Source organism: Salmo trutta, chromosome 12 (genome assembly GCF_901001165.1).
Source record: "Salmo trutta chromosome 12, fSalTru1.1, whole genome shotgun sequence".
Lineage (NCBI taxonomy): Eukaryota > Metazoa > Chordata > Actinopteri > Salmoniformes > Salmonidae > Salmo > Salmo trutta.
In genome coordinates, this window is record NC_042968.1 from 69,466,295 (window position 1) to 69,479,131 (window position 12,837).

Consider the following 12,837-nt stretch of genomic DNA (forward strand, 5'->3'; position numbering starts at 1 on the left):
CAACCAACCTCCCACTAGGCAACAGCGTCATCTACTGATCTACATATACTGTTTACATGATACAGCTTCCCTGATACCCTTAACCGCTTGACGGAACAGTGCCCAGATACGACTGTTCTGTACCAAAAGGACACCTATCAGATATACTATATCAATGTAAGAATTTTAATTTACCCTCTTAAGCACAACATTAAGTGTGACAGCAATACACTTCAACGATCCAAAGACGTTTTATTACAACATACGGTAACAAACACCTAATATGAAATATTCAACTGCAAAACTACTCCGGTAAGGCAAGAGGGGTAAGAGTAAACATTGGGAAGTGTAAAGCTGCTGAAGACACAGGGGAAAGAAAGATGATCCAAGGCTGACCGTCTAGCCCTAGTGCTTGGAGCGATGTTCCCCCTGCAAACGGTGGTGCTCCCTAAGCCTGCAGTGAGAGAACAGATAGTTAGTTAGCGCATTTATCTAAATTCAAAAAAATTAAGTCAAAAAATATGGTTGACGCTCAAGAAGCCTTCTTGAAAATACAACTTTTTGGGAGAATTGAGTTTGCTTATGAAGGACACAAACCTGACAGCGTTGATCTTGATGAATCCAGAGGCATCACATGGGTCATAGTCTCCCTGCACGTCCATACTGGGACAAAAGAAGAGGGGTGTAAGGCACGTTATTGTGTAGGCCTACGTGGTTGGGGAAGGGCTTTTGCAGTCACATTCTAAACTGAAGTTATTCCAACACCCGTCTAGCACACAGGAGAGGTAGGACAGTGAATAACATTAACCACACGGATTATTATCATTCAAAAAAATGTCAATAGATTTTTCTCTGAACGCATTTGCTCTTTATGTTTGCGATTTCAGAGGGAAAAAAACAACAACCACACGCTGGTAAAAAGCACAAACACCAACTCATTTGTAGACAAACCAGTTTTGTATAAACTCCTAAGCAGAGGAAATGAATTTTCCTCATAACCTGATGTTTTTTTTTCTGTAACATCCTTTTTGTAATCAACTCCCATGATGTAAAAATTGTGCCAGTGAACATCTATTATATAGGCCTCTTGTGGCTCGTTCCCTTCTCTTCCTCGGTGTGTGTATTTGTAAAGGTGTGTGTGTGTCGGAGAGAGAGAAGGGAAGAGTATGTTCCTCTATGTTAGAGCCTCGCTACCCTCCGAAGGTAGTACACGGCACAGTTGAAGCAGGGCAGTGGAAACAATTGTCTCCCTGAGCCAACATTCCTACAGTATAAAAGGTAATAGCAGAGGAATGGGTTTTAAACAGCTGAAATGTATAGACATTTTCCTTATATTTCAGACTTGTTATATTGCGTTTTTACCTGAAGTTGCAGTCACAACCCGTTACATTTGGAAATTGTAGCTGCCGGCTGCACTGAGGCATGTACAACATGGAAGACCATCCCACTACCAAAAACATGTCAAAGGTTGATCATACACATAGGATGTGTTGTTTCTTTTGTAACATTGTGTGGTGATTTCAGAGGTGGCACCACAGGTCCCAGAGTGGTGGTGATGGGGGGGGGGGGTTGTTTTCCTGGGCCCCAGAGTTTTCCCTGACCTGGTAGTAGGCTAACCGAACCAACTTCGGACCCAAGTTGTGGCGTATGACATAGCAATAAATCAGCTGTAAAAAACAGTTTTATATGGGCTATGATGGGACCAGATAGTTTTTCTAATCCGGTCATGTGGTTTAAAATAAAACTCCTGGAAAGACTCCTGGCCCTAGGGAGGATTAAAACGTTAAAACCATTTACAAAAACATACTAGGCTGAGCTCGCTGTATGCAGGGCTGCGTCATGTAGGCTTTTGCATCTGGAATTAAAAAGACACTCAAACAGCATGTCATCACTATTGTGTTGATTCATTCCACTAAAAAAGCCTAGTTAGCGTAGCCGACCGAAGTGTGACTAGAAACCAAATTTGATCACATTTTCTCAGAACACAAATAAACGGGCCTACTTTAGGCTATAAAAACACACCGTTACATTTCCCCTGGCCCACATGGGATCAGAGCGCATAGGATTCTCTAGGCTACCTGCAGCTGTGGTTGTCATCAGTAGGATTCTCTAGGCTACCTGCAGCTGTGGTTGTCATCAGTAGGATTCTCTAGGCTACCTGCAGCTGTGGTTGTCATCAGTAGGATTCTCTAGGCTACCTGCAGCTGTGGTTGTCATCAGTAGGATTCTCTAGGCTACCTGCAGCTGTGGTTGTCATCAGTAGGATTCTCTAGGCTACCTGCAGCTGTGGTTGTCATCAGTAGCCCACAGTTGATCAGACTGAAGCACAGACTAATTGCACACGTTGACCAATCAGCCATTTTATTTCATTACATTTTGTTGGTGGCAGGTATGGGCTTCCATACAAAACAGCTCATCTAGGTCAATTCAGGTAGGCCTACTGTACTTTTATATTCATATGAGAAGGTTAATCGTTCCTTTTTGATAGGCTAACGTTACTTGATGAAGGCATGCTATAAATCAAAATGTGTAGCAAACAGATAAGAAAATAAACCTTTCATTGTCTGCACAATGCACATACATGCTTATGAATTGTTGTACTATCCAAGAGTGTAATATGGATGTTGTATTATCCAGGAGTGTAATATGGCTGTTGTATTATCCAAGAGTGTAATATGACTGTTGTATTATCCAAGAGTGTAATATGACTGTTGTATTATCCAGGAGTGTAATATGGCTGTTGTATTATCCAAGAGTGTAATATGGCTGTTGTATTATCCAGGAGTGTAATATGACTGTTGTATTATCCAAGAGTGTAATATGACTGTTGTATTATCCAGGAGTGTAATATGACTGTTGTATTATCCAAGAGTGTAATATGACTGTTGTATTATCCAGGAGTGTAATATGGCTGTTGTATTATCCAGGAGTGTAATATGGCTGTTGTATTATCCAGGAGTGTAATATGACTGTTGTATTATCCAGGAGTGTAATATGACTGTTGTATTATCCAGGAGTGTAATATGACTGTTGTATTATCCAGGAGTGTAATATGACTGTTGTATTATCCAGGAGTGTAATATGACTGTTGTATTATCCAGGAGTGTAATATGGCTGTTGTATTATCCAGGAGTGTAATATGGCTGTTGTATTATCCAGGAGTGTAATATGACTGTTGTATTATCCAGGAGTGTAATATGACTGTTGTATTATCCAGGAGTGTAATATGACTGTTGTATTATCCAGGAGTGTAATATGGCTGTTGTATTATCCAGGAGTGTAATATGGATGTTGTATTATCCAGGAGTGTAATATGGATGTTGTATTATCCAGGAGTGTAATATGACTGTTGTATTATCCAGGAGTGTAATATGACTGTTGTATTATCCAGGAGTGTAATATGACTGTTGTATTATCCAGGAGTGTAATATGACTGTTGTATTATCCAGGAGTGTAATATGGCTGTTGTATTATCCAGGAGTGTAATATGGCTGTTGTATTATCCAGGAGTGTAATATGACTGTTGTATTATCCAGGAGTGTAATATGACTGTTGTATTATCCAGGAGTGTAATATGACTGTTGTATTATCCAGGAGTGTAATATGACTGTTGTATTATCCAGGAGTGTAATATGACTGTTGTATTATCCAGGAGTGTAATATGACTGTTGTATTATCCAGGAGTGTAATATGACTGTTGTATTATCCAGAAGTGTAATATGACTGTTGTATTATCCAGGAGTGTAATATGGTTGTTGTATTATTCAATAAAAGCTAGGTTTCCATCCAATTGGCGACAGATTTCCATGAGAATATTCTAAAATCAGCATAAAAACAATATGCGCATTTCCCCAGCAGAAACGTGATTCCATCAAATGGACTTGTTGTGGATAAAAGGCTGTGCGTGATGACGAGGTGCACATAAAAATACCTTGAGGTTAAATTCCCATGTACCCAATGGAAAAAGTACAAGGTAAATGGTTAAATGGGTTTCCATCGCATTTTCAACTCTTCTGGTGGTCTTGTCACAAACAAAATGTGCGTTTTATAGTGAATGTGCCCATTCTGGTATCGGCACTTGTGCTCTAGCCAACAGCTCGATACAGTGCGGGTATAGCCAACATGATGAGAATATTACGGACAGCGAGATTGTTTATTTGTCAAATGGTGGTCAAGCATCGATCATCATGTCACCAGAATAAGACCCTCAAGCTCATCACTGTGCACTTTCACCACCCTGTGAAGTTCATCATCATTTATTTCACCTGTAGCCTCATAAACTGTATACGTGGACCACACAACGAGTCATCACATGACTCCAAGTTTACTTCGATATGATGGTTATAATATAAATATTTGCGTATTAAAGCATTTCCACCTCCATTTCTCGCATAATTAATTTCCCCAACAAAAATAGCCCACCTTGTTAATTAAGCGTATTTTGTTTTGTCGACATTTGGAAAGTTTACCGACAAATTAGCTGTTTCCATCAGGCCTGTTGTGAATTTTTTTTATCCGCATAAAATGGCTGGATAGAAACCTGGTTATTGCTGAATATTTTGTGTTTACTGGCTACTGTGACATTTACGGTCAATTTGAGCTGCGGACCAAGAATGTCGCATTGCGAGCCACAACAAAAAGGTTGGGCAGGGATGTAATGTGAATTGAAAAGTAGAATGATCTTTTCACCACCCCGTCCCTTCATATCTCGTAGTGGGAATAGGGCCTAATTACAGTCGTTTTTACCTGCAGCGCTGACACCCTCCGCTCTTCCTCCACGGAGCCCCAGCTGCTAATCTAAGACCTGCATTCTTCAGACACACCGCGCTGGAGGAAATCAAAGAACGCCAGGAAAAAAAAGACTCCGTGGAGAGAAAGAAAGGCAAGACCACCATCAACTCTCAAAACAAGGCTCCCCACTTACCATCTTATGAGTGCCGTCTATGAGGTTCTGAATGGCTGTGGAAGCAGGTTTCCAGAAGGTGAATACATAGGAAAAACCATGTGGTCTAATTGACTGCCAAACACCTAGCAGGAAACCTTTTGACATTTGTCCCAGATCAATGCAGCGTGTGTGTGATGCTATACCACTGTGTTAATGACACTGTTTACTGAGGAGACGCAGCTAGCTGTCCACCAGGGTCTTACAGTTAAGCATGGGTTTGGAGGGTGAAATGGTGTGTGTGTGGGGCTGTTCTTCAGGTGGTATAAGTGGACTTTGCACCACAATGGGATCCTTCACAGGACACTCAGCACATCTGTTACCTCAGAATAGTGCCCCTAAGAACTTCTCCTCAAGTGCAACCCAACACTCAGTCGCCGACAGGAGTGTGTGTGAAAGAGAGCGAGGTTGAGCTCTCAGCTGCACAGCTCCCCCTGCTTAACTAGCATGAAACCTGTGCTTTGGCCCTAAAAGCAGCGCTCCCCTCTCCTTTGGCTGGAAATGCCATTAGCGGTGGAGGGTAGATGGAAGGGGGCATATGGAGGCTTTGCTTTGGTCAGCACTGAGCCAGCCCAGGGGGCATTGGGGGTTAGGTGTCTGAATGGACTCACTGTTCCACAGCGAAGAGGCCAATGGGGAGAAAGCCCTCCGGGAATTGAGCTTGACACCCCTGCTCCGCACTCTGATGTCTTTGGAGCCAGTGTCCATTTATTGTTGGTGTGGGGTCAGTGGAGAATGAAGTGACCTGAGCAAACAATGGGGATACTGCATATATGCAGTGAACTGATTACACTGTACCCAGAGATTAGCACTGTGTGCATGTGACTATAGGTCCTTACCTTACCAGTTCCTCGTTGTAGAGGGATTTGGGCGACTCACGGCCCAGGATGTAGACCTGGCCTTTGAAGACAGACAGCTGCACTTTGCCATCCACGCTCTCCTGGGACTTGTCAATGCAGTGGCGCACAAACTCACACTCCGGACTATACCAGAAACCTGGGGACAACAAGGAAATGGATGTATACATACCACTATTATGGACATCACCCTTCAGCCTCCATTAGAAGCGTGGTTCAATTCAATATGACCACCCCCCCCTCCCACCACATCCTCCTCCCATCCTACTCCCCATGAGAGCGCTCGTCCCATCGCTCCAGGTGAGGCTCAGACCCTTCCCCCCTCTCCTGACTCACCCAGGTGACCTGCTCTGTCGGTCTGAGGGACAGCTGGACTGGGGGGGATAGAGAGAAATGACGCCCATCTCCATGGGGTGGCTCTCTCCCTCTTCCATGCCCTTCCACCTCCCAATCCCAAGAACAATCCTCTCACCCAGTCCCTTTCCACTGAATCTGCACTGGTGTGAGTATCACAGTCAGGCCAGGGCTGAGTGGATGGATCAAGCCACAGCTGTCCTCTTTCTCTCTCTCTCTCTCCATACTGTGTTCTGTTCAGGGAATCCCCTGTGGCTTTAGCCCATGCAGTGGGCCAGGCAGAGACAGTGGTATTTCACGCTTTAAGACCATAATGAGTTTAATCTCTGCCCCCCTCCTAGAAGGAGCTAGCTAGCGCCTGTACCTTGGTGTCTCGCTCTCTCTCCCTGGTCTCTCGGCCTGCCTGGCCAGCTCCCTCCTCTCATGAGGGTTTAAATTGCAGTGGCTCAGTAATCAGTCTCTAACGGCTGTGATCCTATTATAGGGATGAAGGAAGGCCGGCCGAGGGGATTAGGACACCTGAGCCAGGCGGACAGGAGGCCTAGGCCCCAGTCATCCAGTCACACATTACCTCTATGAGAGGCAGAAGTAACATAGTCACTCCTCTCCTGTCAATCACCGCGATTGCCACTGTGTGATGTGTTTTGGCACAAAATGGCTGCCGTGTGCCATGCACAATTTATCACCCAAAGTATTTCGCATAATTTTATCATCTATGTAAAGTGCTTTGAAAGCAAGTGAAAATGATATAAATCAAATATATTATCAGGAGGCTGAATAGTTTTTGGCTAACCATTTTGTGTGTGTTCTAGGAGAGAACATAACCATGACCTCATGGAGTGAATGCACCATTTCTGAATGCTGTATGAGCATTGCTTTTAATGTTTGTGGGTTTTTTTGCGTTATACACCAAACGTACCGTTGTAGAGCATCTCGGCGAACTTGACCCCCAGGCCCTGTTTGATCCTCCTGACCTCTCGGTCCAAGGTGAAGGTCTCTATGTCCAGGTGAGCGTGGTACAGGATGGTGCCTCCTGGGGTCTCGTAGATACCTGGGGGAGCACAGAAACACAACTAGGTGCGGAACGAAAGGTGGAGAGACAAATTAAGCACATAGGTAGAGTTGCATTTCAAAATAGTCTGAAGTTGCCCACCCCCAAACAAAATATTCCATTCTTACTTTTAGATGTGTGAATGGTTGTGAATTGTTAGATTTTACTGCACGGTTGGAGCTAGGAACACAACCATTTAGCTACAGCCACAATAACATCTGCTAAATATGTGTATGTGACCAATAGAATTTAAATTGATCAGAAGAGGTCCCTGGTAGTCCTGTGTCCATGACAACCTCATTGTACTTCCTTCCAGGACCAACTCAACTCAGACAGCTCTATTAGGCGCCAGCCATCTTCACCCTCCTCCTCCTCCTCCACTATTGTGGCTGACGGACAGGCCAGCACCACAGTATATCAACCCAGTCAGAATGAGCCTGTCGCGGGCAAATGACAGGGTAGGAGGCCCCCGCCAGCCCTGAGCTAGGCCCCAGGCTCTCCCGACCCTGCAATTTACCCCCACTGCACTGTTGAGGGGAACGGAGGGAGAAGACAGAGGGGGGATGACAGGAGAAATGAAGCTGTCACTCAGCTGTCTGTCTTATGAGGAGGTCGAAAAGAAAAGAGAAGGCCGAAAGAGACCAGAGGAGAGATCGCGTTTCTCTATTCAAATAATGCCATTCTAATACGCTAAACCACTGGGACAGCTGTGTTTAATTGAATATGGTTGCGTGTGGGCCGCATTAACAGGATATTCCCATCCTTTCCATTCAGTTTTTGGGATTTCAACTCTGCGGATGGATGCCTTGTGTTGGGACTTCAGTTCACTGTACCGATACAATTCTTGTCTTAGATGGAGCCTACCTGAAGGTGAGGACCAAAACAATGTGAAAATTGAGAAGCACTTACAAAGCACTGGCTGCCCAAAACAGGATTTAGCAAAACTGCTAATCATCTAAACCTCAAAAAGTGGCAATTTGAGCCACTAAAACAAGGCAACAGAGGGCAAAACAGGGGCATTTCAACTGTCACTATCTGATAAAACAGTTGAAACTGCCCTTTAACCCAATTTACCTTAAGCACCCCAAAGAGAGATTAGAAAGACAAATGAACAATAAAAAGGCTCTCTTACCTTAGCTAAACCAACTGTGGCTTAGTTAAGCTTAGGCAGACAAAAACACCAGTGATTTCCAGGTATTAATCTTTTAAACAGTTTCTCTGTATGTAGGCCAATTCTGCTAGAGGGGGTAGAGGGGTTAAGACTAAGCATTAACCCCACCTGGGCTGAGCCTGGGCACCCCTTTGGGCGTACAGCCCACGAATGCAGGCACAAATACACACATTAAGCCTGCTTCCTGATGTTCCTCTGATCAAGAATCAAAACACACACACACACACACACACTTCAGAATTGTAGTTCTTGAATTCAACTAGGCCTAAATTCCTGAAATACGAAAAAGTAAAAATTTGTCTGATATTCTAAAATGTCTGAAAAACAACAAGATAATTCCCCCCCCCAAAAACAAATCAAATTTCTTTCAATAATATATCAATCAAACCAGTTAATCATCACCATAACGTTTTCTACAGAGCCTCAGCACAACATGGTTCGTCACAGTGGAGAGTTCAGAGCTCAGACAAGGGTTGACAGGTGTACACCACTTACATACACCAGTGAATGTTTTGTCGAGAACTGACAACATTCTTGACAACCATTTCCATGCCCCGCCTTCTTGACCCCAACCCCCCCCAAGACATACAAATAAATGACACATTCAGTCTGTCAACTAGTCAATCCTCCCTGGCATCTTTTGTGCAAACCCCCCTTCTCCCCCTGCCGTCAACACACAATCTTTACTAGTTATTCACTGCCGTCAAACCTCACACTCCTCCTTTCCCATTTCTGTAGAAAAGATGAGCTTTGATCTTTTGTGCAGCCAAGAGGGAGAAAAGTGGGCTTCCCATTTTTCAATTTCTACCTGCCACTACGGCAGAGGCGGAGTGTGTTGGCGAGTCAATTTGCTGGTCAGGTTATTGTGAGGAGTAGAAATGCAGTGTGGCAGGAGGCCGGGGCCACTGAGGGAGTCAGTGACGTGCTGTCTGACATGGGACACGGTGCCACAAACATCTTGGCCCCTCACGGCCCTTAAGCATGCAGAAATAAGGAGGTTTCTGAGAAGCTCTGTTGACGGAGAGAGGGGAATTAGAAGTCATGCGGAGGAGTGGCTGACTGCCGAGATGGAGTGTGTGTGTGTGTGTGTGTATCTGTGAACAACAGCGTGTGTCTGTGTGTGGGAGGCTGCAAAAAGAGAAATGTGAAGGCTTTCTGCATGTGAAAGTGAATGTGGGTCACATCAGACCCTCAGTTTACAGGTGAACAAGAAAAACATTTCCTCTGAAAGGAAAGAGAGGCACATAATGCTGTGTTTGTTCATGGTCTTGCTTTTCCTCCACAACACTTTTATGCAAGTGGAATAGCAAGTGTTCCCTTTTAGCACTGACATAAAATGACTGCAATTGCCTGAAAGCACTAGATGTGACAGGAAGCTTTACAAATGGATAGGACATGGAAGTGTTGGCACTTATGGTGGAGTAGGTACTGTATGTCTTTGTGCTAGCTTATCTATAAATCTAAAATCTCTATAAAAGGGAAGTACATTTTAACCAAAGCTATTGATACAGTATACATTTTTTTTCTCAATTCAATTCATCTTTATTCTCTCAGGAGCTCTTCTCTTTATACATATAGGCTCTCTCTCATTACACCTCGTCACTGCCTTACCTCTGGACTTCATGCCGATGAAGCGATTCTCCACGATGTCGATCCTCCCAACTCCATGCCTCCCTCTGAGACCACAATGGAAACCACAATGGAATTCTTACTCACCAAAGAACAGTAGTCAATATTTCTGTATTCTCGCCTGCAAACATCCACACTTTGCTGAAAACACTGCAGTAAGAGTTTACACACTGCCCTCTAATGGTGGTTCCATGCAGGCAATAAAGGATTCTCATTCACAGTTTGGCTCTCCCTACTGATTGTCAGACTAACCCCATCTCATTGAGGTAAGAGAAAGTCCGACTCGCCCCATCTCATTGAGGTAAGAGAAAGTCCGACTCACCCCATCTCATTGAGGTAAGAGAAAGTCCGACGCGCCCCATCTCATTGAGGTAAGAGAAAGTCCGACTCTCCCCATCTCATTGAGGTAAGAGAAAGTCCGACTCTCCCCATCTCATTGAGGTAAGAGAAAGTCCGACTCGCCCAATCTAATTGAGGTAAGAGAAAGTCCGACTCACCCAATCTAATTGAGGTAAGAGAAAGTCCGACTCACCCAATCTAATTGAGGTAAGAGAAAGTCCGACTCACCCAATCTAATTGAGGTAAGAGAAAGTCCGACTCACCCAATCTCATTGAGGTAAGAGAAGATGTCCAGCGGTGTGTCCTTCGACTTCCCCTCCTTGATGTGGGTCACCTTGATGGGCACACCTGTGTGGGTTGGAATGGAACAGTCAGACAGTCAGTTACGGCAACAGCCTGGAGAGATACTGCATCATCATAATACTGTACTACAGTAGGTCATTCAGGTTAACAATATTGTTCTCTTACAGTTTCAAATCTGATCTCGTCACATTGAGCAAATTTTGGATTTGGACAGGAGCTGTATTTATGAATCTGACTGAGTCAATATATATGGCCAAAATTGTTACTACATTTCCACCTATTTGTTTAATGTTCACTAAAAACAAACAAAGTGAAGAGACTGATTGATTCCCAGGCACTGAACACAGTTCACAAGGGAGATGGGAGAGACCATGAAAAGAGTGAGGGAGTGGAGAGAGGGAGATTTGGATGTGGGGGAATGTGGAGGGAGGGAGGGTAAGGGGTGTTAATGGTAGAATACTTCAATGGGATGTGGTGAGAAGTACTAATACATTCAAAAGCCCTGCTCATTTGAAGGCTGTGAAATCCCAGACAGGCCTTTCCTAATTTAATTACACACCCGGGCTTTGAGTCACCCATACCTTTTCTACCAATAGCCTCGCACTGCGGTATGAGTGAATGTGTGTGTGCGCATTATTAGGAATGCATTGACCATTCCTAAGCACACACACACGCCTAGGTGCTCCCCAATTAATCTCCATCCCCAACTTTCTCTACAAAGACACACTAAACCCAGTTTATTAGGTACCATCTAGTACTGGGTCGGACCCCCCCTTTGCCTCCAGAACTGCCTGAATTCGTCTGGATTCTCCATGGAAATGTTGCTCAATTGGTATCAAGGGAGCTAACGTGTTCCAGGAAAACATTTCTCTCACCATTACACCACCAGCCTGTACCGTTGACACCAGACAGGATGGGGCCATGGACTCATGCTGCTTACACCAAATCCTGGCTCTGCCATCAGCATGATCCAACAGGAACCGGGATTCGTCAGACCAGGCTGTTTTTTTCTACTGCTCAGTTGTCCCGTGTTGATGATCCGGTGTCCACTGGATTCGCTTCTTCTTGTTTTTAGCTGAGAGGAGTGGAACCCGGTGTTCCTCTGCTATAATAATCCATCCGTGACAAGGACCAACGAGATGCGTTCCGAGATGTTCTGCACATCACTATTGTACTGCGCCGTTATTCGCCTCTTAGCTTGCACGATTCTTGCCCTTCTTCATCCTCTCATCAACAAGCTGTTTTCACCCACAGGACTGCCGCTGACTGGATGTTTTTTGTTTGTCGCAGCATTCTCGGTAAACCCTAGACACTGTCGTGCGTGAAAAGCCCAAGACGCCGACGGTTTCTGAGATACTGGAACTGCCGCACCGACAATCATAACATGCTCAAAGTCGCTTAGGTCACTTGTTTTGCCCATAATAATGTTTAAATCGAACAGTAACCGAATGCCTCGGTGCCTGTCTGCCTGCTTTATATAGCAAGCCATGGCCATGTGACTTACTGTCTGTAGGAGCGAACCATCTTCATGAAAGGGGTGGTGTACCTAATAAACTGGCCTAGGAATAAATCACTGTCATTTACTTGCTTATTCATAGTATTCATAGGTTAAAATGAGCAACGCAGAGGTCAAAGGTGGAGGAGGTGCAATAGACTGGGACATGGGTGGGGGAGGGGGAGGTGGGGGGCTAAAAGAGCTTTTGAAGACACACGAAGGATAGAAGAAAGAAAAATAAATCTGCAGATAGTCACTCCCCTATCCATCCAGCGCTCATTAGCATTTAGCATGCTTGCAGTTGCCAATCAAGTCCCGGTAAAAAAGCAGCACTCCTGGTTGCATTTCAATGGGCCCAAATGTAAGCCCTGTTCGAATGACACGTAAAGGACTTGACAAAATATTTTTAGACAAGGGCTTTGTCACTTTGGCCCCTGAGGAAAACTCCCAGAGCCGGAGAGGGCACACGGATAGCGCTCCGACAAAGCCCCCTGATCCCCCAAATAGTTAATAATTAGATTAAAAGTTCAAATAAATTAAGTGAGGGTGTGAATGCGGGAGCCGGGCCCGGCCTCTCGTCCTCCTCTCCTCCATCTCGCCGGGTCTATCATTCACTGGGCCTTTCTTTTCCCTGCCTGCCCTTTTCTTCAGCGCTGAAGTGAACAGTGCAAACAATGGGACAGCAGACACAGTTGTAGGAAAAATTACTGCTTTAAA

The 12,837-nt window shown here is 44.6% G+C and overlaps 1 protein-coding gene across 1 annotated transcript in view; it reads right to left on the reverse strand.

The window, feature by feature from the left end:
* Positions 1-211: 211 nt before the first annotated feature.
* The window catches only part of ass1 (argininosuccinate synthase 1), a 34,299-nt gene continuing 21,673 nt past the window's right edge, over positions 212-12,837 (reverse strand). The window contains exons 10-15 of the mRNA XM_029769363.1: positions 10,586-10,670; positions 9,966-10,030; positions 7,052-7,183; positions 5,761-5,917; positions 577-642; positions 212-433 (exon numbers count right to left, since the gene is read on the reverse strand). Coding sequence (XP_029625223.1) covers positions 385-433; positions 577-642; positions 5,761-5,917; positions 7,052-7,183; positions 9,966-10,030; positions 10,586-10,670 — 554 coding nt within the window. The 3' untranslated portion in view covers positions 212-384. The remainder of the gene's footprint in view (positions 434-576; positions 643-5,760; positions 5,918-7,051; positions 7,184-9,965; positions 10,031-10,585; positions 10,671-12,837) is intronic.